Genomic DNA, 26,424 nt, shown 5'->3' with positions numbered 1-26,424 from the left:
TTCAAATAAATCAAATATGTTAATAAAATTTATATCTTATTACATGTATGCACATACAATCTTATTTACTGCACCTGATTAGAATAAAAGAAAACTAGGAATTGTACCATTTATAGTGACTAGGAAGTTAGAAACAAGTTCAAACTTCAAACAATAAACATAAACAATTTAAAATATAACAAATTAATTTGAAATTCAGAGTTCAAATCCTTTTTCAAAAACATTAAACCAAAACAATTTAACATTTAAACATCGTGACTAGAAAGTTTACTACTGGCCGAGTCACATGACATACCACTTCAATGTTTCACCAGTACATTTCAAGGTTTTTATTCAAGAAAATGAGCAAGTCAACAATCCAAAATACTTCCACACCGTTTGTATTTAGATATGGAAATATTTCCTGAGTCATGTAATTGTTGGGATCTTGATTAGTGGCATTTGCCTCGTACGTGAGGCTTGCACATCGCGCCGCCATTTTGTTTAAACCTATTTTCGTTTTGATGTTTGAAAAAAAGTCAAGTCATACAAAGAATTTTCGTAACTTACGTTTGTATTAATTTTTTTTTAAAATAATCGATTATGAAAATCTTAATCGATCATCGACATCGGGAGACATTTAGCGACCGACTTTCGATTGTCGGCGATAATCGGCCCATCACTAGAATATATAGTTATGTTAATGAGAAGACTACATTCTACTAACCCTCCATTACTGCAAAAACTACATTTTCTTTACCTGTACTAGATCTAAATCCAAAAAATATCAAGTTGTTGATTTGAACTGCTTACTTTCACTTTGGTTTCAAAGAAGTGAAGCGGAAGATTGATAACTCTTACTCAGAAATTTCGATTGATAACTCATATACAAAGTTGATTATGACATTGATTTAATGAAATAATAATTTGTAATAGTATTAATGGTTTGGAAAGACACATGCATTTTTTATTTGTTGTTTTACAAAAGTGTGCAATCTATGATAAATATTTTTAGTTTTGAACGAATTTTGTCATAATAATGCCCCCCTCCTTTACAATAGTGTAATTTTATCTAAGTTTTTGCATAAAAATTTGACCAGTTAAAATGACATTGCATTTGTTTTAATCTTTTACAATGAGACATATTTGTGCAAAGGTTGAGGAATTTCTATTGGAAGGTTTTTTTTTAATTTACTAGAAAATTGAAATGGAGTGCCCACACACACACATACACACATACATACATACGAACACACATGTGCACGGTGGCGATGCTATATCCCCTTCGCAACAAGTTGCGCAATGGGATAACAAAGCTCCTCTACCATTGACTGACAACAAAGCTCCTCTACCATTGGCTGACAACAAAGCTCCTCTATCATTGACTAACAACAAAGCTCCTCTACAACTGACTGACAACAAAGCTCCTCAACCATTGGCTGACAACAAATTCCTCTGACACTGACTGAAAAACAAAGCTCCTCTACCATTGACTGACAACAATGCTCCTCTTACACTGACAGACAACAAAGCTCCTCTTACACTGGCTGACAACAAAGCTCCTCTACCATTGACTGACAACAATGCTCCTCTTACACTGACAAACAAAGCTCCTCTACCACTGACTGACAACAAAGCTTTTTTACAATTGACTGACAACAAAGCTCCTCAACCATTGGCTGACAACAAAGTTCCTCTGACATTGACTGACAACAAAGCTCCTCTACCATTGACTGACAACAATGCTCCTTTTACACTGACAGACAACAAAGCTCCTCTAACACTGACTGACAACAAAGCTCCTCTAACACTGACTGACAACAAAGCTCCTTTGAGTTACATTGACTAACAACAAAGCTTCTCTACCATTAACTGATAACAAAGCTTCTCTACCATTAACTGAATGACAACAAAGTAGTTTTATCACTAAAGGACATCAAAGCTGATCTACCATACTGACAATAGAGCTTGTTGACCATTGAGTGAGAACCTACCTCATTCCACAGGTCGCCGCTGTCTGTCAGAACCTCTGAGGAGGACGCCTTGGTGTCCGTTGATGACGTCCATACAGACAGAGCTGTGTCACCACTAGACCAGGGTATGTACGCCTGATCTTGATTCCAACCTACAATCACAGAACATAGTATAAATCACTGGAAGAACAATATGACTCATTCTTTTGATGGAACACTGCGATACTCAAAAGGGCTACAATTCCATATCAGTTATTCTTTTTAAAATGGCTGTCAAGACTCTATTGATCTCTTAAGCAAAACAATAAGTCCCGTTTGAAGTATACAGTAAGTTGGTTCAAAGAGATATCTACAGTGTAAATTTGTTGCACTGACATACAAAACAGTTTTGCACTGACATACACCTTACCAGTGAGTCAACAGTGTTAATTTGACATATACAACAAGATATCTGTGAGCTAATGCTCACTAGTGATACCCCTGCTCTGATGTGAATATGCAAAAAAAGCAAAGTTGTCATCTAACAAGAAGTTGACGTCCGATTGGTACAAAAGGATATCCCATGATATGGCCTGCCTAAACAAATTTAAAATTTCAAACATCTGTGATAAAGAGTTGCCGAGAAAAAAGCCACAGAAAATTTTGTTACGGATGGACAGACAGACACACAAGGGTAAAACAGTATACCCCCTTCTCCTTCGGAGCGGGCGTATAATAACCTTGCACTAAAATACACAATAGTGTTGCACTGACTTACACAACAGCGTCGCACTGACATACAAAACAGTTTTGCACTGACATACAAAACAGTGTTGCACTGACATACACAACAGTGTTGCACTGAAATACACAAGGCGAACATTTTTTTATTAGTTGGATTACGGATCCGCCTACCGAATTTTTTTTACTTTAAGAAAAAAAAATAAAATGCACTTTTCCAAATTTTTCTTTACTGACCAACATAAATTAAAAGAAATACAAAAAATAAAATAAAATGACTGGTGAAAAATATCAATAAAAACCACATGAATTGGTTTCAATCACGAAAAAAATACCTTAACTTTTACACTTTCAGTTTTAAAATTGATCAGGTTTGGAATACGGACTTCTCTATTACACACATGCCATGTTGTCTAATGTCTAACGGTGGTTCGTGTTTTATCATTTAAATGGCATACTTTCACATATCTGTCATTTGCAAAAATGACATTAAACTGTCGTTTAAGATCTTGAAAGAGTGTGTCCCATACATACTGTGGGGCAAGCGGTGTCAGAAGTTCTTGAAAGTGAAAGAACCCACGTATCATGTTTCAAAGTTTTGGAAATAAAGTCGTTAGACAGAAGTACGGGTAGCCAAGAAGTTTGCCAGGTTTTTTCTTTCTTTTTTTTTCCGACCTACCGATCCAATTTTTTAAATAAATCAAAGGCCGGAACGGCCACAAAGGCGTCGAACTGAACATTTTCTTTTATACAGAATGATATCAATAATTTGAATTTCTGTACTATAATATTTATAGTCGTTTATCAAATAATATTAGAATAAAAAAGGAAATAAATTACGTTTTGTGCTGTTTCAAAAACAATAATCAGTATATTTCGTTATAAAATAGGTAGTGATGAGTTTATAATACAATAACTCATGATGGTTACAAAAATCGAAGAAATTTCAAAGTTAAAAAAAATTTATTATTTTCTTTCTGCTTAAAAAATCTTTGCACCTTTCACAGGCTCATAATTTGAATACATTAACAGTGTGTCCCTAATTATAATATTAAAACATACTTTTATTTATTTCAATTCCCGTTTGAAACAAGATTACCTATGCTATGGTTGTTTACAAACAAATCCACAACACGTGCTATCTAAAATGCTCGACCAATCCAACTGCATTATCGTGTTTATTAATTGCAACAAAATCTCTAGATAAGTTTATCGCTTACAATTATTTTGGAGACCATGCCCGATAACAAATACATTTACATATCAAATTTTATTTCTATCGGGCATAGTCTCCAATCAAAATGTAAGCGATAAACTTAAATACTATTCTAGTGAATGTTTACATTGCACCTTATTGTATTCATCCGCCATTTCTTGATTAAGCAAATTTATACTTATTCAATGAGTTGTCAATAACCAGGGAGGTAAAGTTGGTTTTTTTGTACACAATTTAGTTGAATAAAAGGAATACAAATCTTGTAATACGTTTAATACTTGAAGGAACATATTTTTTAGGCGCATTAAAAAGGCGGTGCAGTGCATGAATTTTTGGACGATTGCCAATCCAGACGATCGCTAGAAGGCTGCCGAGCATTAGCTCGACGCCTTAAAAATCCGTAATCCAATTGAAATTTTTTTTTCGCCCAATAGTGTTGCACTGACATACACAATATTGCACTGAAATACACAATAGTATTGCATTAACATGCCTATATGTACTGCTGTAAGACAAGATACAGTGAGAACTTACTGTTAATTTTGTGAGTGACTTCAGCCAGTGAGGTGATTGTGTTGGCATTGACTGTGTCACTGACAGCTTTGTTTAGGGTAGATTTGGTGGACAACATGAAGTTGTCGCTGGCTGTCTTGTAGGGGTCCTTAATGATGTCCCTCACAGAGGGACTAGAGGGGGTACATCCCGTCAGCAGGGAATTGGTCTCCATCTCATCACTGCTGGATGGCATGTTCTGAATTTTAGCCAAAATCTCTTTCCTTCTGCTGTGCAGATTATGAAGGAGTTTGGACTAAATAAAAGAAGGGGAAAAAATTCATAAAATTCTCTTTTCCTTGACAACATAACCCCTATAATTCAAGAACTCACATAAATTCTGAATGTGACTTGTCATGAGGTTAGGAGTTACATTTCAGTATTGAACCAAATCTAATAAACATTTCTTGAAGTCATGTTGACCCTCATACCACAAAGAGTCCATTCAAAGAGCGAATTAGTAATTTATGACAGGAATTTCATTAACAAAAATTGTTGTTTTGAACTCTCTAGAAACTTGACTTTTTTGTGGTATGAGCTCAGTACAAATACTGGACACAGAAAGTGCTGACTCTTATGTACATTTCATGCATCTTCCATTTTGTTTAGAGGTAATTCCTGAACCTTACCATTAGACGCAGTATTGATTTCCTTTTCCGGTGTCATTAAAATACCAGCAAGCACATGTAAATGGCACTTCCTCATCTCTTTCTCAATTTTGTTTCGGTCTTGACGTGAGTAGCAAATATTTATAGTTTACTAATGATTAAGCCACAGCGGACATCCTCAAATATCTCTTTCTCCATTACAAATTACAACAAAATATACATTGAAGGACAAGGCATGTTTAAGCTTGTTTGGCCCTGCTTGCAATAAAGAGAAAACCTATTTTACAGTTTTTATTTTATATTAAATAATTTTTCAGAAAATCTGAAAACATTTCTAATTTTATTCAATGCTTTGACTTAACTCTTTTGTTATAGTCAAAATTTTGGCCTTTAGAGTATATGTCTCAGTTAATCCATTTTATGATCCTGACCATTGTAAGCAAAATCTTAAATTCATAAATAAAGAAATTTACTTTATCCTAGTAATTTCAAAGAATTATGTCCAAAGGGTATTTTGAATGTTGCGTTTAATGAGATCAGCTATAAACATACCTTGGTTTTTTTTCTTCAAGATAATATGAAACTTTCATATTTATTTACTAGTATTTTCACAAAAAGAGCGATTGAAAACATTTCCATAATTATATCACTCAAAATGCACCCTCTCACAGACCATCTTTCACAAATACGATCAAAAAAACCCATAAAATACAGATACACTGATGCTATTTATTCTCCTTCATTTTTCTTCACAACAATTTCTCTTAAGGTAATTTACAGTACTTAACAGTTTCATTAATCATGACGAATCCACCATTAAAAACCTATCCATAAGTTTCCACCATATTCTATAGTTTTAACAAATTATACATTTGTCATTCTTCACAAGAATCCATTACATTTTATAATGTTGTTCTTTGTACATAACAAAATAATTTTTTTTTTTTTTTTTTTTTTAATACCAAAGCACCACTCCTGTAAGGATTTATCTAACTTATCTTGTACAGGGTCATATCATAAAGAATTCTACCATATGTTTTTTACTGAATAAAATTTGGTTTTAAAGGAACTTTTTTTCAAGAAATGAATTCAACAGCTACCCAATTTATAGGAGTAAAAACTGGGCTGGTGCAAACTGTTCCAACCCAGTTTTGAGTCTTTTGACGACAGTGAGGATATTCCTATTCTACTCAAACCAAATGGTTAATGCTAATCATATTCAATAAAGTATAAATTGAATAGCTATTTTTGAATTTCATTCCTTATAAATTTAGTTTTCAGTCATTAATTTGTAAAAAAAAAACCAAGTCTTTTGACCTGTTAAATGATATTAATTTCACAAAATTGAAACGTAATGTCAGGCAGATCGCTACATTGTTGATGTTAGTCTTATTGTGATGGAGGCAACTTTCTATATAAACTTATGGTTCAGCCTATCAAAAAGCTCGTTAAGAAACAAAATTTAATCATTATGTACCAAATCAGTAGTTTTACCACATTCCATTACAGTATTGTAGTATATACTACTATATAAATAGTGCCTGTTTTGGAGGGTAACTGTTGAAATTGACACCCCGAGAAAACCATTGTCAACCGACTCGAAGGTTTTCATGGGGTGTCAATTTCAACAGTTACCCTCCCAAACAGGCACTATATATCTTATTATACTGAATGTCTTATTTTTTTAAAAAATGTTCACTGCTTTTATATAGAAATGAAGTGAATTCTACGGCGAATAAATTAATATATAATTATATAATAATTAATAATTTATGTGCATGTAACAATTCATTGTGTGACCCGTTGCCAAGTGTATTGCTAATGCTGAGGGTAATAGAACGGATTACCAACTGTGTCTAAACCAATCACATTTCAGTATTATACATGAAAGTATAACAAAAGATAATGTCACAGTTTGTACTCTCTACTTTCACACTTAATCCTTTGACACAAAAGATGAAATGGCAATAGAATGAATGAAAATACAAAACTTGGTAAACTATCTAAATAGAACAAACAATAGCTTACTTGACCCATATGCATATAAAGTCTTAGCTTTGATATGCAAATCCTTACAGAAATGGCTGTGATCTCAAACGATAAAGATAACAAAACAGAAAAATAGAAATTGCTGCTTTAGAATTGCAGAGCTGGGGAATTCTTGTGGTGAATTCTTGTGAATAATGACTAAATCACAATATACATGTAGTGAAACGGTCCAGGCACTTCGTATACATGTACTCAGTACAGGAGAAAGTAGTTCCCTTTCCTTAAGCCAGGGGTGACATACAATTCATCTTTGTGAAGATAACCAAAACAACACAAACATTTTTAAAGTCATTAAGTGTATAGCAGGAATTCTTATCATGAAGTATTAAATTTCCACAAAAATGGAACAAAAAATTAATGGCACCAAAAGATAATGGCACTTAATAAAAGACGGTCTAATTAGCCTTGAGTATATGTGAAACAAACAATTAATTTTTATGTTATTATATTTGATGTATCTGGCCTATATGATATAATGCTTTTTCATACCGAAATAATACTCATAACTCAAAAGTTATACATATTAGCAGAATCTTTTGCAAAAGTAAGATTTTTGAAAATGTTAAAAAAAAAAACCCTTAAATTTGCATGGCTATGAAAGTTCTATATCCACTAAATGTGAGCGTTTAACTGTTAATTGCTGCATGGCTTTGAGTGAAGGATACTGTCTGAAAATCAATCCTAACTGTAAGGAAAGGGAATTACATTATCCGAATGAATTCTTACAATGAATTGAAGTATGAAAACATTTTTATTAGATCAAACAATATCTAGAATATGTCAACCATATTTTCCGCTGTACACTATGTGCATAGAAATATATATTGAATATTTCAAAATGATTAATGAATGATATATCAATTTGATACTTAGAGTAATAGGCAACACATTGATTTAATTAGATTAATAACAAAAATCTGACACATACATGTAAATAACTCCATACAAATTCACTGCACCAAAATCCTCCACATCATTCTTTAAGAAACAAGCCTCGCCATTTCAAACAAGCTTTACAGAACAACTAAAGTGCAATAACTCTTGATCTGACTGACTTTCCATTAAAGACTGCCACAATAAGTATACTAAAGCACTACAGATTAAAATAATTTTCTCAGTCGTTTACATCACATTTTTCTCCAGAAGATTTCAAGTTATCAGTACATGTAAATCTTTAAAGATGATTTTTTTTAAAATTGCAATATTTCTCACTTAGTGAGAAAAGACACCCCCCCCCCCTCCTTCTAATATAAAACAAACCTTTTATTGCAATAGCTAGCTACCACAATAAAATAATAACTGGATCCCATCAGCTATTTTCTAAAACTTCAGTAACACCAGACAAATATATGACAATGAAATCACCGGTGCCATGTTCATCACTAGAAGCTTCAGTTTGGGATGCTGATGGAAAAGTGTTTACAAAACATCCGCTCTAAGTGCTTACATATGTGTAGAAATCTCAGAAAAATGGCTGGTACTCTACGGAAATTGCAAGTTGTTGAATCCTTATTGTAAATAAGGGTATATGAACACTGACACTAAACATAAGCAGGATTCTGTATTTATATGAAATGTTCCAACACTGCTCACAGAATAAGAATCACAATGACTCTTAGTCTTTAATAATGATCTGTCCATCTATGAACCCTTGAGGATATCATGTGAAAAGAAGTACTTTACCAATGATTCCGTGTGAATATTCTACATCGAATCCAAGACAGATAGACCTATTCACTTGACTGCAAAACTTGCAGCTCTAAATGAATGTTTCTTCAATACAGAAAAATCAAAATAGGTTTTGTTTTCTATATTTCCAAATCAACCTACTAGATAGCTCATAGAGCGAAACTAGTCTAATAAACTACCATATTGTCACAAATGTGAAAAAATATTCTATATCTCTATTCTAATATCACAATATTCTATCTCACAACAGATGAATCATAAGCAGATAGTTTCAAATGAAAACAAATATATTTGCACATGTCATACATCTCAACTTCTCCTTAACTGTTCCAATAACACACAAATATTATGTACTTTGTGGAAATTTCAACGCCATATTAAAACTTGTCGTGATCACAGACACGAAATTCTCAATAAAAAAATCAGATTCCCCGATTAAATCATGTCATCAGGATTTACAAAAGTCTATCATCTGCCACCTCACATCCAGACAAAAAAGATAAAAAAATCTAAAAAGCCTGAAATGGTCATTCAGCTAATCGTTGTCCATTATGTCTGCTGACACAGCCTGCAAAACAATATCATGAAATATAATGCTAACCCTTATACAGGGGTCCATCCATGGGACAGGGTAGAGCCACTACCTATCCGATTTACTCTAGTTCTGACTGATTAGAACCGAGCTTGTGGCTCGATCTATCCCAGGTTTCTGTTGTAAATCTGATGAGTATTGGCTCTGAACTGATGTAACCACTCAAAATAAGCTTTATTTTGACTGTTTGACCTTTACTTTCGACATAACTGTTCACTTATAGAAAGCTTTTACAATAATTGAGTTTGTGTTTTGGGGTCATCTTCCTCTCTTACAAAGCTTATAGTGATAGAGACACCAGCTCGTACAGAATTCTACCAACCTCCTTTGCCAGTTTCTCATTTTGATTTCTTGTGCCTGATCAGATAAATTTTCAAGAGAAAAATCATTCTCTATGTAATAACTCATAAGTAATCATCAAATTTTTAAAATAATTACTTTTCAAGTATCTTTTTCATAACAAATGGGCATTTCAAAGGAAGAATTAGGCCTTTAATAAAATAATAATACTGAGACAAAACTTTTAAGAAATTTTCAGGGGTATCAATACATTTTAATTTTGAAATGCACAATCGTCATATCATTGAAAGAATCATGTATGTTAGAGAATGACTTTTTCTGCTAAAAACTTAACTTGTCAGCAGTGATGACGATTTTATACAAGGGGAATCAAGTTTTCGAGTTCAGTCATATAGATCAGCTGAAAAGCTTAAATAAACCAAATTCTTACAATTTCTAAAACTGAACCTTAATACACAAAACTTGGGTACAAATTGATACTTCAAGGTAATTGATTAATAAAACACTTTCCACCTGGTGTATATGACTGGTACAATTTGAAACACCAGTGTATTTTAATCATGTATATATAAAAAAAGATTGAGGAGGGGTAGGAAATACATTTTTGTACAAGGACCACAGAAAAAAATTACAATTCAGAAAACAATGTTTGTTTCTTTTTCAGCATAAAAACCAATACTAGTATTTAAGAATAACAACATGTTTACTACACACATTTTGTACAAATCATATCTTCCTAACCTCAATCCAAAATCTTGTTTGGAAAAGTAGCTTACCCAAAACAAAAGCCGTCCTTTTAAGACAAGGATGTGGCTGAAATAATGTCCACTTACCTCATTCCTGTAGCCCTTTTCCTGAACCGATGGAGCAGACGTGGACACTAATGTGGGCTCGCTGGTGTACAAACCCTGGATGGATGAGCTCGCTCGAGAATCCACAAAGGGTTGCACCCCTCCCGGATTCTGAGAGTAAGGGATGTAACTCGGCGGGAAAAAGCCAGGCACGAATTGCTGATACTGAACCCCTGGATACTGTGGCTGTTGCATCATGGGATATGGCGAGGGGATTGATGGGTGCTGCATACAACCTCTGTTGACTACAGAAAAACAACAAATCTTTTCAGGGCATTAATCTAACACTTTTGCATATACATGTAATATGCTCTACTATGCCATTGTAAACTATGAAGTTCACATATTTTTTCATTACATATCACACTAATTTGATAGCGAATCACCCATAAAGATCCCTGTTTTCCAAACAAGCTCATACATATATATATCAACTGATAAGGGTGAGAATCTGTAATGTTCCAGGACATTTGCTTAAAAATCTACACTAAGGCCAAAAAAAATTAATGATTTGTTTCTACCCAGTGACCAACCTAGGGGGCTACCTGGGCTAAATACAACTTAATGTAAATATAATTACTCGCTTTGTGGTCGGTAACTTCGCCAGAATTTCCTCAGAAAGAGAGGTTGAAGTTGCCCTGTATTCTAAGTTCACGATCGTGAAAGTTAACTCCAAATGCAATAAAATGATAATCATCTAATTCAAAAGACATTTTCATAGCCTAAGTTAACCCCTGTTGTGATTAATAACTAGCGACTGTCTAATCTTCAGAGGTTTTAAATACGGTTGATGCAACCACATACTGTGCACTGAAAATTACAACCGATGTTTATAACTTTAGGTGCTGATATTACACTTAGTTGGTAACTTGTAATTAATTAATTACTCTGCCAAGTTAGTGCTAAAATAATCATGAAACCGTTTGTCTACAGTTATCTTTAACTAAAAAATTCTGTACAACCAACTATATGACTGTAATTGGGTCAAAGGGTTGGACTAATACCTCCAAAATACACTTAAAGACATAGACTGATTTTATTTGTCATTTAGCCAACACAATTGCGAAACATTTCAGCTACAAAATGTGTGAATACACATAATAAATTAAATTTAAAAAATTGGACAAGATTTTAAATTTTTTAGGAGTTGTTTTATATTTTAATTGACTTGCTTCTAATCAAATTTAAATTAAGGTTGAATCTGTGTATAAATGTATTATCATTAGCATTCTGCCATCGTCAAAGAATGGAAGTATACCTGATTTCTCAAATTTCTCCCTATTTTTCTGTGAGGAAGAACTTCAGAAGTGAAGTCTCCCTAAGCTAAGTTTGCTCTGGGTTTGTCCCTGTTAACACAACCACTGAAATTTCTTTGTTATCATCAGAAATTGAAGCCTCTGTGATACTGCATAGAAACAGGAATAAAGGACGCTTGTATTGTTTGAGAATTTTATGATGACTTATTTACTTTTCCTTGATTTCTGTCCTCAAGGCTCTGAAGATTGATAAGAAAAAATCCCCAAATGAATGCTTTATTTGATAAATTTTTATATGGCAAATTATTACTGTGGAGGGGAAAGATGGGCCGCAAAATGAAGCAGGGGCATAAACCATTTGTCTTGTTTCTTCATATGCAAAAACTCAACCTTATAAAAGGAAACAGAACAGTTTAAACTAAAAAGAACAAATTAAAACAAATGTTTAAACTTTGCCAATGTATGAGCTTGATGAATATCTGCTGATGAGTACACAAATAAAAACATATAATATGGGTTAGGCGAGAGAAATTAAATTTTTAGTTTTACGGATCCGCTGACCCAATTTTTCCGATTTTGTAAAAAAAAAAATAATGAAAAAAAATTCGTATCTTCGGAAATTTTTCCGGAATTTTCAAGTTTGACCGATCTTGGTTTTAAAATTACTTTATTTGATTTGAAATCTGCAAAACGTTTGACAAAGGGAGCTTTTAAAATCAAGTGTAAGCGTCTCTATAACATGGAGTATTTAAGATGGAGGTCAGCCATGCATGGTTTGGCTTAAAAGTTTTTATGAAAAGCAAAGAAAATGTTATCCTGAACAAGTTTTAAGGTTAATACCAATGATCTTGAAACAAACACAAAGTACACAGTGGATAGTGGACAAATTAAACTTAATATTATAAGTTCAAGCAAATAATATGTAATTTTGATTAATAAAAGTTTGCCCACTTTTTTTTTTTTTTTTTTTTATTTTCCCTCCTCCGACCCAAATTTTTTACAACAAAATCCGTAAAACTAAAAATTAAATTTCTCTCGCCTTACTGTCATTGTAAATTTTGTCTAAAAAAAAAAAAAAAAAAAAAAAAAAAAAAAAAAAAAAAAACCTGCCTGCCTCATCAAAATTTCAAAATTTTGGCCCGAGAAACTAATGATTAATTTTTTTTGGCCTAAGATACTCATACAGAATTAAACAATTTGATTTCCAGGCTTTGAACCACAAACTTATTATAGTCTTTCCTGGGGAATTTAAAGCTTTTAGCATAATGTGTTAGCAGTTCTGAAAATTCAAAAGCCAAAAATCTCAAAATAATTTGCCAAATTCAAGAGAGCTAAAAGTGATTATGATACATGTATCAATCAAATCAAATATCATAACCAAAAATTTAGAAGATTATTTATTTAACAAACCTTCCATCTGATACATATCCGAGTAGCCCACCCCCTGCATGTTCATCATCACCGCTCCATTACCCACAGGCACCTGTGAGCCATTGGGGTAGAGTCCAGGCTGTACCATGCCTGGGTGGAACTGGGCATTAGGGTACATCTGGAACTGAGGTGGTACCATTGAGCTGATGTTTGGCTGCACTGCCTGTGCTGGCATGTTCTGAAAGTTGACACTAGGTTGGTGGACATGGGGGTCGGACATAGATGGAGAATCCCCCGTTTTGATGTGCTCTACCATAGACAAGGAATTCATCCCCTGGGTAATGTCCTGTGGTCCAGCTATGACGGGCACTGAGCTACAATTACAGAATTCACCATCATAAAAATACACGAAATGTTCCATATACAATTAATAAACATTACACTACCATCTACGATGTTTTACACACTATGATCCTCTTCTTCTGACCTTGGATCTTTCGCCAATCTCTGATCCCTGATGGCGCAATCAGAACTAACACTCATCTGTCGCTGTTTCTCCAGTGAGGTCTTCGTTATTTGATCTAGTTGGACCTTCTGTTTTGCGGTCAAGGTAGAAGTGTCACTGGCCGAACAAGCGTTTCTACCAGATCTTTTGTTTCTGGCTCTGAACCTGATTCATAATATAAAATAAAAATAAACTGCATGTAGGCTCAGAATGTAAGCTTCACAGTTAACACAATTAATTCTCAATTAAAACAATACATAAATGCACAAGTGCATCATTCCGACAAGTCTTCTCACTTTAGCATAAACAAAAATATTTTGTTTTCTGTTTTATTCTGATTAAAATAAGGTATGGTTTCACACCTCATTTTGGTAAATGTACTGGGACAAGGGCCATAGAAATTGGGAGGAAATATTTACATTACGAGTTATTTCGAAAACATTATGTATCAAAAGTCATCATAATTTGGGTCTCTTAATTTTGAGAGGCAAGATTATTTGCTATAACATATTCATCTAAGGATCAAAAGTTCCTTTTTTGAATTGGGAGAAGTGTCCTTCAGCTTCCCCTTCACCATTCTACTGATTTTAGACAACGAAGAGCCCGTTCATTTACTCACTAATCACTGTGCACAAATCAAAAATATCTTGTTTGAAAATTTGATATTTTTTAATCTTTCTTAGAATACCCTACATTGCCACTGATCATCCTTTCCAACTTGATATATTTAAAAACATTGATTTTCCATTGCAAAAACTAAAATAAAATGATCAACACACCCTGTTCAAGACAGAAAAGCAATATAAAAGGCCCCAATGAACAACTGTTTGTCACTTTTGAGAGAGAGAGACAAATCAGTTTTTAGATTGGAAGCAAGTCATTTCTCAAAAGACTTTAATAGCACCTGCACAGGTGCAAGGAAATACCTGCTGTTTCATGTTATACCACAATTTTTGATGGCCAAAAATGTTATCTGCTCTTTTGCTTGCCCTAGTGTCAGTCGGGCAGAGATATTGGACAAAAGTCATTATGTAAAATTCCTTAAATTCTTTATGCATTAGATTCTGGATATTTCTTATTTTTCATTTAAGAAAGAATATACATGTACAGTAAAACTTGTTGAATCCGGATGCTGTGCATTCCCGCATGTTGTCAAATCCAGCGAAATTATTCAGTTCCTTGACATTTTCTTATCATTTTATGTTTATAAAATATTGTGCAATCTGGATCTTGTCTATTCTGTAAACCCGCCGTGTTGAAAAGAACCAACTACTTACAATACAGAGTCACATTTTACTTTGTAAAAATGCTTTATTCTTTATTAAATTCCCATTTATTCCCGTTTTTATTTATTAAATTCCCGTACATTTATCCATAAACCTGCATCAAAACAGTTCTCGTCATTATGCAATCAGCCACCTGTTGACTTGCCACATAATCAATGTTTATTTAACAATTTCCGGTGATTTATGCACTTGTCTCAAGTCAGACCTCTCAGGTTATTCGGGTGTTTGAAAATTTATCTTGAAAGTATTTCCATCGTACGTATTCTGTTATGCAATTATTGTTTTCCAAATAGGAAATGAAAATCTGCACCATAATTCAATCAGAATTATTCATTTTGCAAGAATAGACGATCAAGACCTACTGCATCAAATACTAAAATTAATTTGCAACAATATGTTCTCCAAACCAGATGTTGCCTAATAAGGCCAAATTTTTCAGAACCACCCTCTGCCAAATTAGACAAGTTTTACTGTACCTATTTAATTTGAACCAAGTCAAATGAATACCTATACTGAAAAATTAATGAGAAAAAACTCTGATGAAAGAGAAGAAAATATCCCTGGACATGATTATAAGAATGCAAAATTGGATTTACTTTTCCAATTCTTCTTGGGAGTGAGCAAATGTACAGTTAGTTCCCCTTGGACAGCGGCCTTTCTCAGACAAATCTCGACACATGCTTGTTTTGTAGCGGACATTGACATAAGCTGTGTTGTCCATCTTCTTTGACCCATTGCTCTGAACGAAGTCCACCAATCCTTTCACCACCGTTTTCACTGCTTTCATCACAGCTTCCAAGTTTTCCCAAGATGGCGTTGGTGCATCTATCAAACAATAAAGGAGTTAAACATCCTACTGAGCTCTTTAACATGTATATCTATTTCACAAACTTTCCTTATCTCTAAATTGTTTCATTAATATCTGCTAAAATTGCTTTAAATATTTTCATACACCATTTGAAGCAATGATGGCTTAAATTATCTAGGAAATAGTTTGAGAAGAAAACCATATTTCTGAAGAAAAAAGAATAAACTTTTGTACATGGTTTAGACTTACCGGGACTGGGGTCTATGCTGGCCAGGAACTCGAGGTGTGGGCGGAGCCTCTGTAGATTGCATGGGTCCCCACTCCTCTGTAGGGCCACCACTAACTCATTAGTGCTCTGGGTAAATGACTGGGGTGTCTGCAGCTGAAATCCAGTATCGAAAAAGTTAATATGCACATCACAGACTGTAAAAAACATAGGTAATCAAAGATAACAACACTCATTATAACAGGGCATCACCTCTTTAAGGCCACCATCATTGTATAAATATATATTATGTCAAAATCTTAGTTTTAATTTTGTAAAATGATATGATACAAGAATAATGTAATAGAGTATTTAATTTCATATAAAATCTCAAAGTTCAAAGACAGCAGAGAAAAGAATCTTTCAATTAGAAATAGGCCCCATGTGAACAAGTAATTTCCTTACCTTGTCAATAATAGACTGCATGTGTGATTTGTGATTAGTATCCCCATACAACAGAGAAGACCACTGGTCTGGCGCGATCCTCAGCCCCGATTCCATGGCGATTTGTATGATCTGCGAGTCGTGTTCACGCCTCAATGCCTCGTAAGATCGGAACTCTTCCTTAAGCTGCATTAGGGAGGATTCCTCATCTCTCTTTGTCACCTGAAAGACATCAATTAAATACAAATAGGCAATTCAAATTTTAATTCAACAGCCAATGCTCACTAGTAAAACCCCCGCTCTGATATGAATATTCAATTAATATTTAACAAGTAGTTGCGTCCTATTGGTACAAAAATATCCCAATGTATGGCATGCCTAAACAAATGGTATATCAAAATTTCAAGCATCTGCGGTGAATAGTTGCTGAGAAATCCGTGACAAAAATTTGTTTAAAAATTTAGGCTAAAAATAAACAGTCGTCATTTGACAGGAAAATGACGTCCGATTAGTACAAAAATAGATCCAAACATATGGCATGCCTAAACATGATTGTGTTAAAATTTCTTGCATATAGTAAGACAGAATGCATAATTTTTTAGGGACCCACCAACTCAAGTACTCATAATTAAGGCAGATGAGTGACCGAGTTCTAAATAAAGATCAAGCACTCAATCAGTAAAGCAAGTTACCAGTTACAAAATACGGATCAATTACTCAACAGGAAAGACATGTTAGTGACAATTTACTGAATATGTACTCAATCTGAAAAGGCAGATGATCAACAATATTTATAGACACTTAATGTCAGTAACTTCTCCCTCAGACCTTTGCTAGGTACTGACCTTGAAACAGGAGGCCCTGTACAAGAGCTGTACTACATGGCCTATGGCAGTTTTGGAGGCTTGAGGATACTGTGACTCCAGGCGCTGCACGACAAACAGCACTAACACTTTCCGCGACAAGAGAGATCCATCCTCCAGAGCCAGTAATATCAGCTTCAGGACTTCCTCCTGCATAGCTGAAATAACAAAAACCTTCTTTTTTATGGCTATCGCATAGGTTCGTGAAAGACATATCAGTATTCACAGGCAAAAGTCTAAAACTTGAAGATTATTTCACTTTACCATGTTTACTGAACAATTCTTCATACTTGATATGAGGGAAATACTTTTACTTTAGACACAATTACTTATACTTCAGAAAAATTCATCTATCTATCAATTAAATGGTAGACATCAAAATTTTCAATACATGATAATCAACAAAGTATAAATTTCTTGCATATAAAGGTTTATTTTTACTACAATTTGTTATTCACCCACAATAGAAAAACAAATTTTAGAGGCCAGGTAAAGAGGCAAGAACAAAAAAATTTTTAAAAAGTACATGTATATGTTATCTCTCCAAATTCTTAGCTAAGAGTATTGATTTCATTCTAGCATTTCATGATAACCAGTACATACCAGGACCAAGAAACTGACATCCTCGGGCACGCACTGCAGCCCATAGGTTTGATGACAACTGTTGAGCATTCTGATGCTGCAATATGAGTTCTGTCACGGTTCGCTCACCCAGCGAGCGAGCCGCTCGAGCAGCCCGAGCCCGGCCCTCCTCTTCCACGAGCTGACAGCTTACAAGGGCGACAACCTTCCTCTGCATGGGCCGACTCAGAATACTATTAGTCCCCGAGGTTAAATTAGCAGCTGTTAGACAACCTATCAACAAAACCCCAACATTTTGAGATCTAAGTATTACAACATGCTATTTTTGATCAACAAAATTTTTACTCCACAACATATAAATAGAAAAAAGATTTACCTTCTTTACCATCAGACATGGGCTTAAGATACAGGGCTATTTCTTCTATACATCGTTTTGCAGACTCGTAATGTTTTGTTTTCTCAGGTATGTGGATTGGTGGTGCTGGCTGCTCACTCTCTGTGGGAATTGCAGCTCCAACCAGCTGGAGAAGAGCGTAGTTGACCGGCAACTCATTGACGTCTCTGGTGATGACACACTGGTCAAACGGACACTTTTTCTGGGGAAGATTTAGCAGGCATGTTCTACAGACTGTGTGACCACAAGCCAGACTGACAGGTCGCCGATCCGTCTCATTGAAGACATTGTAACACACCTGGATAACAAAAGGATTACATATACTTTATTTGTGCAAGTTAAAAAGTGTTACATTTATTTTTCATGACAGAGTATGATATAACTTGAACTCTTATGAGCAATGTATAAATAAACAGTTGAACTTCGGTATCTCGAACACCGATATCTAGAATACAATGGATATGTCGAAGTGATTTTTAGGTCCCAAACACTTAAACTTTAAGATTTTATCCTTAATATCTCGAATACTTGGATATCTCGAAGTTTTTAACCAGTCCCATGTAGTTCGAGATAAGGAGGTTTGATTGTATATATATATAATTTATGGAATAAAATTGCAGCGTCAAGATTTACTCAACCTCTGTGGAAGGTAAGAGAGAAAACTTTGATAAATAGCAACAAAACATTGTAAGTGAACAAGAGCGCAGCAAAGATTTTCAAATGCAATTTGAAAAATGAGTATTTTGAAGAGTTTAATAGTGTTAAATTTGATGAGATGTAACGCCACATTTATATGAAATTTTGAAGATCATTGCTTCATCTGAAATAAATGTTTTGCTTGACAGTCCTTTGGAAAACAAAACACATATTAGGTTTGTTACTGACTGACTACGGAAATATATCAGGTTGATCAATCTCATGGCTTTGCCTCACTCTCATTGAGATATATTTCTGTAATAAGTCAGTAACAAACCTAATACTGGGTAAGTAATAATTGCCCACCTGACATAATATACAATCACTAACCTGTAGCCTTCCTGGCAGAACAGAACCATAGCCCACCTGACATAACAGAACCATAGCCCACCTGACATAACAGAACTGTAGCCCACCTGACATAACAGAACCATAGCCCACCTGACATAACAGAACTGTAGCCCACCTGACATAAAAGAACTGTAGCCCACCTGACATAACAGAACCATAGCCCACCTGACATAACAGAACCATAGTCCACCTGACATAACAGAACCAAAGCCCACCTGACATAACAGAACCAAAGCCCACCTGACTTAACAAAACCAAAGCCCACCTGACATAAGAGAACCATTGCCCACCTGACATAACAGAACCAAAGCCCACCTGACATAACAGAACCAAAGCCCACCTGACATAACAGAACCATAGCCCACCTGACATACATGACCATAGCCCACCTGACATAACAGAACCGTAGCACACCTGACATAACAGAACCGTAGCCCACCTGACATAACAGAACTGTAGCACATGTGACATAACATAATAGAACTGTAGCATACTTGACATAGCATAATGGAGCCGTAGCATACCCCGATAAATAACAGAACTGTAGCCCACTTGACATATCTGTTGCCTAATTAGCATAATATAAGAACTGTACCTTACCTGACAAAACATACAATCACTGAACTGTAGCACATGTAACAAAACAGCACTTATTTACCCGACACAACATACCTGACAAGACAGAAATTCGGTCCACTGTGGAGCTTGAGCTGGCATATTTTCTCTGTCGTTTAGATGTACAGACATATACTGATCTTGACAGTATGTCAGAAGTAAATTATCTGCGAAAGAAAACAAGCATTAATTTCAAGAAAATGAACACCTTTCTGAGCAATTTTGTAATGTCACCATGATGTTAAAAACAAAATGTTTTTCATAAAGAAACACATCTCTATTAAACAGGAAAAATATTATTTAAATGCAAAATTTAATGCAAAAGCATATGCTATATTTGAAAAAAAATTGCTAGACATCCATGGCAGTCACTTCACACTGTAGGATACTAAAAATGTTTTTTAATATCAATAATGGATTTAATATACGGAGAATTTTTTTTAAAATAAAACTTTTAGTACTTTTTCAATTTAATACAGGTACTATTAAAATTCCTATTAGTGCAGATTGATCCATGGCAAAGTTAATCTGTGCTTCTCTCTGTCAACCTGTGCAATTCCATGACAGGACAAAACTGTTTGCTTATGTAGAAGGGCGATAAAAACATGTTGTGGAAATAACCACATAAAAAGTAAGCTGTGCTAACATTATTACAGGTAACCAAAATATCATAGGTATTTTAATAAACAAGGAATAGTTATTTCTGGTGCAATGGTTTTTGAGAAGAAAATTCTTTAAGACACACACCATATTTTCACTGTTTTGTGATTACCTCCCTTTTGAAAACGGTTTCATCCATTATATTAACAAATTAAAATTTCCTTACCATAAGTATTTCTTGTAAAAGTTTGGTTAATTGGACAAGTGGTTCTAGAGAAGAAGTAAAAAATATGAAGGAAAAAACCAAGAAAAACAGGCCGACGTCAGACAACAGGTGATCAGAAATGTCATTTAAATAAATCCACTCAAGTGAACTAGAAATGATACATGTACTTGCAAAGAAATTTACAACAATAAAATAAGCGCTAATGTAATTTTTACCCTAGTTAGACTTGTTAATTCTCTCTAGGCATCTTATTGTCAATATATAAGAATAATGTTATTACAAACAAAAAGTTGACATTTCCAACCAATTTACCAAAGGTCTTACACCCACTGGCCAGGTGAAGTAATTATGGCTTTACAATTCTTTCAAAATTTCCTGTGTACGTCTATAATATTTTAAGTCTTGATAAAACAGTTGCCCATACACCTTTTCTGACTGATTCTTCATATTCAAATGCCCACATGGACAATTAGAAAAATGATGAATAAAATTTGATTTTACCAATTTTGTCTGTATGTTTCAAACTCTCCTTTCAAAAAAGTTTCTGATCCAAATGCATTTCACAGCAAAGCATCTGGTGGGCATGATGTTACTAGCTTAACTTAGATTCAGTTTGTCAAACCAAAAGAAAATTACACCAGAAAAAAAACTATTGTTTGGAATTGTCTTCCACCTCATGAAATTTTTTTTTCATCTTACATATTAGTTCAGTTATCATCAAAATTCTGTGGATCAAAACATTTCATCTCACCTGATGTTCAAAACGACCAAAATATATTAAAGAATTATGCGTGGTTCTTCCAATATGTGTAAATTGTTTCACAAAGGGTTAGAAATTCTAAAGAGAAATCCTATAAAATAAACTGGTGTAAGTGTTCAAATTCAATCTTAAAGATTTGACTTGCATTTCATAAATGTTTGGTTGTGTTATTTCAGAGCAACACTCTTGCATGTTTCTCTTTTTGAAAAAAAAAAACAAGAACCATAAAAATAAAAATTGAAAAAAAAAAATTCCATTGTTTATTGAGATTTAAATTTTTTATCAAATTTTAATTAGTTAAAATTCAATTTGAAAAATACATGTAAAAAAGAATTTCATCTCTCCCTCTTGGGTCTGAACACCCCCAGGTGGCAGTTCCAAAGATGGCCTTATGATAATGTACTGTAGTTATCTAGACCTGACAGTGACAGTAGCTGCAGGACTGTAGCTTCGGATGAACGACCTGGGAGCTACAGTGCCTCCTATAATAAAAAACTGCAATTTACTGCACACAAAAAAAATGCGCTAGTTTTGGACCGATTAATCTCATTTACGATCACATTCTGTACAAATATTTGATCAAAAAAAATTCCTCTGACATTTTACTACAGATATCGTCACTTCACTTGCCTCTGATATTCTTTTAAACACCATCAGCAGCCCGGTAAATTAAATTGGTGCAAGTTTGTTTACATTTAAAAATGGCGACTCTCGATCTCGACGTAAATTAACATACTTCATTTTCCGAGGTCGGTTATTATTTTTAAGAGAAAGTCTGAGGCAAGTAAAGTGAGGATATCAGTAGTAAATTGGCTGAAGAATTTAATGGTACTAATTCTTTTTACAGAATTTGTGTGAAAATAAGGTTAATAAGTCTAAAACTAGCGCAATTTTTTGTGTGCAGTAAATTGCAGATTCCTATGGTAGGCACTGTAGCTCCCAAGTCGTAAATCCAAATTTTTCCAGACCGGGAGCTACAGTCCTGCAGCTAGACCTGACAGAAGAAGAGAACTAGTATGATAAGCAGAAGGAACAATTTCAAATACAAATATCTAAAACCCTCTGAGTATTTTCTTCTACAGCTAAAGAAATGGAATTGTTGTTCACACTGCTACATGCAAAACCCAAGATCCAACCAGTTTAAAGCAATCTAACTGCATATGAATATATACAACCTATTGAAACTGCTTTGAAATTGGGAATTTTAACCACAAAAAAAAGTTTGCTAAATCTATTCAAGTAATTAATATAAATAATTACCCTATACCCTTCCATTGCTGAATATGTCTTATTTATTAACAATTTTTAAAAGCTTACCATGTGAGGATTATTATTATCTTCCTCAGTCTAAATAAAAAATTTAAGAGACATTCAAAAAGAGAAAATGCATGGATCATACAAGCTATAATGGTAGCAAATATTGCAAAGTGTTTATATCTATCCCACAAAATTACTTTCATACCAGCATAAACCACTGTAGAAAGCATTTTTCTGCTTTTGTTGGCAACAGAGGAATCTCAGGCAAATGAAAACAAGACAAATAAAGGTACACAACTCCTCACTCTAAAGAGAAAGTTATAATTTCACTTTCCACCTAATACACAGCAACTTTCTACATTATTTAGTTGAAACATTCTTTAACACATATCGTATTGTAACATCATTGTCACATTGACATGACTGTCAGTTCACCTCCATAATCTCCCTGAACGGTATAAATTCGATTCCATTATTTCTAAATAACTTATGTACCTTATTCTTGGCTCATTTACGTATCATTTACTTACGATTTTGGTCATTTGTGCCCATTATATTGAATTTTATTAGAGGTCCCATTACACTGCGTACTTAGGGACCCGGATTACTCCTGTTCATAAACATTATGAACTGTACTGTAAAATCAGGATCTGACCAGTTGTTGACTGTTCAACCATCTTAAATGATCTTTCTCTCTTGGGCCACCTTCTCTCTTACCTACTTATCACCATGAATGGTTGATGCGGTGCCATACAAAAAGCTTCTTATAAAACGAAGCCTTTGTATCCCAATCATTGTTTTAAAACTGTACAATTTAAAAAAAATCATCGGTGTTCTTCAATTTTCACCCCATTTTGTTCTTTATAATATGGCTTCTACGCATGCGCGCAATAGCTGCGAATTCGATCCCGATTAAAATTAACGTTATATTTGTAGTTACTTTAGTCATTATCAAAAGTGTACAACACTTATGCGAAGTATTTCAAGTTGTATTCAGACTTTAAATAATGTAATCTACATTGTTACTGTTGACAAAAAAAAACATAGATTAATTGTAATATTTACCTATGGAGTTAATAACTAGGCTTTATTTTGACAAAAACCAAGGAAGGTACCGCTAACTATTATATTCATATGTACATGTATGTCTCTGCAAAAGAAAGACATAGTTTGGCTTATGTGAAATGATTCACCTATGAAGTTACAAATATTTCCTGTTGAATTGACATCTTCGGATGTACATGTAGAACACCCAGAGACTTAATTGATTGATTTTTTTTCAGTCAAAGATACCGCTGATATGGCCAAGGGAAAAAAAAAACTCTGTCAAAGTCTTTATTTCAAAAACAGAACTATTAAGTGTTTCAGGTACATTGAATTGTTGTGTTATTTTTTAGAAGAGTTGATACAAAATATATTTTTCACCTATTCATTTGATTTATTTGCAGTCACTGGCAATATATGACGTCAGAAGTGACGCTATTTTTATAACTCAATCAAAATCAGTCAAAATTTGATATTTTAAAAAAATCTCTTCTGAATGGAAATTATAGCAGGCACGTAGCATCGGGGGGGGGGGGGGGGGCAGGGGGGCCTAGATATACTTACATATATGTAAGATTTTGGGAAATTGTTAATCCTTTTTTTTTTTTGCTTGTCAAGATTTTTTGGATGAGCCTGCCCCCCTCCCCCCCCCCCACTTTCGAAAACGATGCTACGTGCCTGCATACAAGTAGATTCAAGTGGAAGAATAATAGAATAGTTGTAGTGAACTACGTAGAAACTTTTAAAGCTTTGACTCTTAGTGAAAAAGTTTCAACGTAATGTTTTGTTTGGAGTGACCTTTGTCCAATCATTTCCTGCTGGTTAAAAAATCATATTTCCAATGTTTCATTACATAATGAATACTGTAAGTACATTTCCTGCAATTTTATTCTATCAAAAATATGATACAAAATTTCTTTGCATAAATTTGATATGAAAGATAATACAATAATACGTCGAGAGAGAGAGAGAGAGAGAGAGAGAGAGAGAGAGAGAGAGAGAGAGAGAGAGAGAGAGATATATTAAAGGAAATTTATAATATTATAGCACCATGTCCCAATTACCATATTGTCCTTCATTTGTTAACAACATAAGGGTCTATTCATTATACTAGTAATAAACCTTTGAACAATTTCAATAGCATTGTATTAACATTACGATTCAGGAATATGAGATGCAAACACTACGCCAAATAGGATCTAATGAAATGGATCCGTGACACGCAAGGGTATTTGTGAACTTTTAAGTTCTGAACATTTAGAGCTGGTTATACGCAAAGTGAGTACTAGTTCGTTTCTTTTTTTTGTGAACATGCAATGATTTTCGTACATCTGTGTAAAATATGCACGCACAACTCATTACACAATCCATACTGTCTTTGTTTGTATACAGACGAGTCGTGTACATATAACCTGTATTTAACCATAAGTGATATACGAAATATAGATACCACCGTCGGACACCTACGGTTGATTACGCGTCGTTCCTCTCTCCGTGATCATGGTGATGGAGAGAAGAACGACGCGTGATGGAGAGAGGAACGACGCATGATGGAGAGAGGAACGACGCGTGATGGAGAGAGGAACGACGCGTGATAGAGAGAGGAACGACGCGTGATGGAGAGAGGAACGACGCGTGATGGAGAGAGGAACGACGCGTAATCAACCGTGGGTTTCCGACGATGTGTAGATATATGTTCAATTATATATATATATATATATATATATATATATATATATATATATATATATATATATATAACACAGTTCATTCATGCTTATACTCTCCGGAGTCAATGTCTTTTGAGTGTACGGTTAGCCTCTGAATTCATATTAGTTGTGCATTACTTAGTCTATTTAAAAAAAAATTGATATGTTTTTACCATTCATAATTAAAGTTTATTAGCCAAATGAACTTTTCCGCAAGAATTACAAGTTTTGATCATTAGTCTGCCATGAAATAGGAAGAAGTAAGATGGGACCATTTTCATGATATCCATTTTGTAAAGCAACTCAACAATTTACTTTAAGGATCAAGTGTAAAGATATTCTATTCATGCATCCGTTCAGGCACGTAAGAAAGTGGCCCGGAATAAATAAAGTTATTTATAACTGACAATGTTGTGTGTCTTAAAATATAATTGTGTGTGTTTTTGTTTATTCTTTAATTTTTAGCCTTGTTTGTTTGTTTGGGTTTTTTTTGTTTTTGTTTTTTTTTTGTTTTTTTTTTGTTTTTTGTTTGTTGAGAAAACAGAAATAAATCGACCTTAGACTTGTCAATATTATGAAAATGAAATAATAGTACAACATATGGTTTATCATCTCGTAAACCCGGCAGTTCTTGTTATACTCTTTACTCAAATAATTCATTGTATTAACAATTTAAACAACCTGCCTATACGATTTTTAAGAGTTCTAAGTTTTAGATGATAGCCTCACTTGATTATATTTTAAAACCCTAATATAATTAGATTTAAAACAAAGGCTTTATTAATTTATTTAGTGAAGATATCGATTGTTCATAAATTTAGTTCTCTACACGGCGTTTATATAACAGGCATAATTTTTGCTATAATATTGATTTCATGAAAATAATTAATTGCTTGAATTTCTATAAATTAATGACATCACAT

At 34.0% G+C, this 26,424-nt stretch overlaps 1 protein-coding gene across 2 annotated transcripts in view; it reads right to left on the bottom strand.

Moving 5' to 3' along the window:
- The window catches only part of LOC128191524 (roquin-2-like), a 31,476-nt gene extending 7,852 nt beyond the window's left edge, over positions 1-23,624 (bottom strand). For both annotated transcript variants that reach the window (XM_052863636.1, XM_052863637.1), the window contains exons 1-13: positions 23,466-23,624; positions 19,963-20,072; positions 18,226-18,541; positions 17,871-18,122; positions 17,250-17,425; positions 16,426-16,626; positions 16,005-16,137; positions 15,544-15,772; positions 13,644-13,826; positions 13,196-13,530; positions 10,512-10,774; positions 4,423-4,696; positions 1,974-2,104 (exon numbers count right to left, since the gene is read on the bottom strand). In XM_052863636.1, coding sequence (XP_052719596.1) covers positions 1,974-2,104; positions 4,423-4,696; positions 10,512-10,774; positions 13,196-13,530; positions 13,644-13,826; positions 15,544-15,772; positions 16,005-16,137; positions 16,426-16,626; positions 17,250-17,425; positions 17,871-18,122; positions 18,226-18,541; positions 19,963-20,037 — 2,568 coding nt within the window. In that variant the 5' untranslated portion in view covers positions 20,038-20,072; positions 23,466-23,624. The remainder of the gene's footprint in view (positions 1-1,973; positions 2,105-4,422; positions 4,697-10,511; positions 10,775-13,195; positions 13,531-13,643; positions 13,827-15,543; positions 15,773-16,004; positions 16,138-16,425; positions 16,627-17,249; positions 17,426-17,870; positions 18,123-18,225; positions 18,542-19,962; positions 20,073-23,465) is intronic.
- Between the last annotated feature and the right edge of the window lie 2,800 nt (positions 23,625-26,424).

The sequence above is a fragment of the Crassostrea angulata genome, chromosome 7, assembly GCF_025612915.1.
Source record: "Crassostrea angulata isolate pt1a10 chromosome 7, ASM2561291v2, whole genome shotgun sequence".
Classification (NCBI taxonomy): Eukaryota; Metazoa; Mollusca; class Bivalvia; order Ostreida; family Ostreidae; genus Magallana; species Magallana angulata.
Note: the sequence above shows the minus strand (reverse complement) of the source record. Positions and strands in the feature narration are given on the sequence as shown.